Source organism: Herpailurus yagouaroundi, unplaced genomic scaffold (genome assembly GCF_014898765.1).
Source record: "Herpailurus yagouaroundi ecotype Mexico unplaced genomic scaffold, PumYag 111413, whole genome shotgun sequence".
In the NCBI taxonomy this organism is placed as follows: Eukaryota; Metazoa; Chordata; class Mammalia; order Carnivora; family Felidae; genus Herpailurus; species Herpailurus yagouaroundi.
Window position 1 is genome coordinate 1 of NW_024421732.1, and position 2,378 is coordinate 2,378.

The 2,378-nt window shown below is 51.9% G+C and overlaps 1 protein-coding gene across 1 annotated transcript; it reads right to left on the reverse strand.

Annotated features, from left to right (window-relative positions):
- Positions 1-5: 5 nt before the first annotated feature.
- On the reverse strand, positions 6-2,372 carry LOC121026480 (keratin, type I cuticular Ha1-like; the record flags this gene model as incomplete). Its single annotated transcript, XM_040469325.1, has 5 exons — positions 2,097-2,372; positions 1,913-1,995; positions 1,240-1,396; positions 199-360; positions 6-104 (listed from the first exon to the last, which is right to left on the reverse strand). Coding segments are annotated over exons 1-5 (672 nt in total), but the record flags the coding sequence as incomplete, so codon positions are not given.
- Positions 2,373-2,378: the final 6 nt, after the last annotated feature.

Below are 2,378 nucleotides of genomic sequence, written 5' to 3' on the forward strand. Positions count from 1 at the left end.
TCGATCTCCAGGGCGTTGACCGTGCGTCTCAGCTCGATGATCTCCGCCTGGCAGGACTGCAGCTGCTCCGCACTGGACACCACTTGCTTGTTCAGCTCCTCGGTCTGAAACAGCACAGGGGACGAGACAGGGTGAGACCCTGCCTCAAGGGCCGCGAGGGGCCGAGGGGCCCGGGCGGCCGCGTGCCGAGATGCCCACCTGGGTGGTGAACCATTCCTCCACGTCCCTGCGGTTGGTCTCCACCAGGGCCTCATATTGGCTCCTGGTCTCGTTGAGCACGCGGTTCAGGTCCACGGTGGGGGCCGCGTCCACCTCCACGTTGAGGCGGTCTCCGATCTGGCAGCGCAGGGTGTTGACTTCCTGAGGGAAGAAGAGGAAGAAATGAACCACAGAAATGGATCTGCTGTATATCTTCCTACTGTAGGAAAGTGAGCACAACCCTGCCAAAAATGTATATTCTGATCATTCCCAAAGACTGACACAGATACGATGTAGGATTAGACCCAAATAGGGATCACATCAATATATTTCCAAAAAAAAACTGAAAAAAGCTCACATTTCCAATAAGACTTAGGTCCAAACTCCCTGGCCTGTGCAAATCCTACCTCATTTCCCAACTCACCCCTATAGGTAATGCATGCCCAGCCATATCAATCCATGTGCCAAAATCTAATATACCTGCTCTTCCACTCTGTGTCTTTGCTCAGTCTCTTCCCCCAGATTGAAACATCCAAGTGTGAAAACCTCATTCTTCCCATGACATGTCTCTGAGAACATTCCCTGTCTCCTTCCAGGTAGACTGGACTATTCCCTGCATATGTTGCTCATACTTCTCATATGGAACTACTTTCCTCTGTCCATATTCTACCATCGTTTGTACATAGCCATCTGCCTAGACCACTGGGAGCCCGTTGAAGAGAGAGAACATGTCTTAGTTCTTTTTTTCCTTCCATCTCTACCACCAAATTTAAAAACTAACAGTGAGCAGCAGCGAGCAGGGCTCAATAAATGGATGCCTTTTCTCAGCATCTCCAACACCTGCCCAACCTCACCCAGTTGCTGGAGAATAAGCAACCCACCTCCCTACATGCTATGGGTATAGTATCATCATTCTCTGAAGACTCTTGAGTTCTTCAGAGAAGAGTCCCAGCTCAAGAAGCCTGATGGCACTTGCCTCCTGGTTGCTGATGCTAAAGGCTTGGATCTGAAACCTACTTTTTTTTTTCCTTTTCCTCTCACCTCCTCGTGGTTCTTCTTGAGGCTCAGCAGCTCCTCCCTCAGGGACTCCACCTGGGCCTCCAGGTCAGACTTGCACAGAGTCAGCTCGTCCAGGATCCTGCGCAGGCCGTTGATGTCCGACTCCACCAGCTGCCTCAAGCCCATCTCCGTCTCATACCTGCACACACAGATCAGAAAGGATGAGGCAGGAAAGAAGCCAGTCCCCTGTTCTGTGTCTTGTGTGCATGGACTGGCCTCCATCTCTTTGAGCTGGTACAGTTTTCTTCCCCTTTTCTTCCATGTTTCCCTCAAGCTCTGCACAAATAGATTGGAGAGGCCCCTGACTCACCCTAACACCAGAAGGTCCCCACAAGAACTCATAAGATGGAGTCTGTCATTTTCCTCTCAGTTTTGTTGGTTAATATACCACCACTCCCCATAGAACAGTCTCTGTCAATCTCTGAATTTGGGGATTTAAGAAGGCCTTCCATAGATAGCAATATAGGCTGAAGTGCACACAGCATATGAGTCTGGATCTCTGTTTGAAACCAGTTTTAGATAAAGCCAGGCTTGAGAAGAGAAATCAAAAGGGAAGAATGGCTGCCTCTCCCCTTCCAGGAAATGTTAGTCCCACGGGGCCATGAGAGAGCCATAAGGACCTTAGGGGTCACCTAGCCTAAAAGTCTCAACCTACTTGGTTCTGAAGTCATCAGAGGCCAACTTGGCGTTGTCGATCTGCACCACCAGCCTGGCATTCTCAGACTTGGCACACAGAATCTGAAAACAAGATTCTACTGTGAGGGCCACTTGAACTTGAGAATGTCTTATTGTTCAAAGACAGTCAGCTGCTGCTGTGCCCCCACATGGCACCCCCTCACCTTCTGCTGGAGCTCCTCGATGGTCCGGAAGTAGGACTGGTAGCTGGGGCACACGAAGGGCACCTGCTGCTGGCACCACTCCCGGATCCTGGTCTCCAGCTCCGCGTTCTCCCGCTCCAGCTGGCGCACCTTCTCCAGGTAGCTGGCCAGGCGGTCGTTCAGGAACTGCATGGTCTCCTTCTCGCTGCCATTGAAGGAGCCCTCGCAGAACCAGCCACAGTTGCCCACGTTGGCGGGGATGTTGCAGGCCCCGGGCAGGGTACAGGTGTGGCAGCTGGGGGG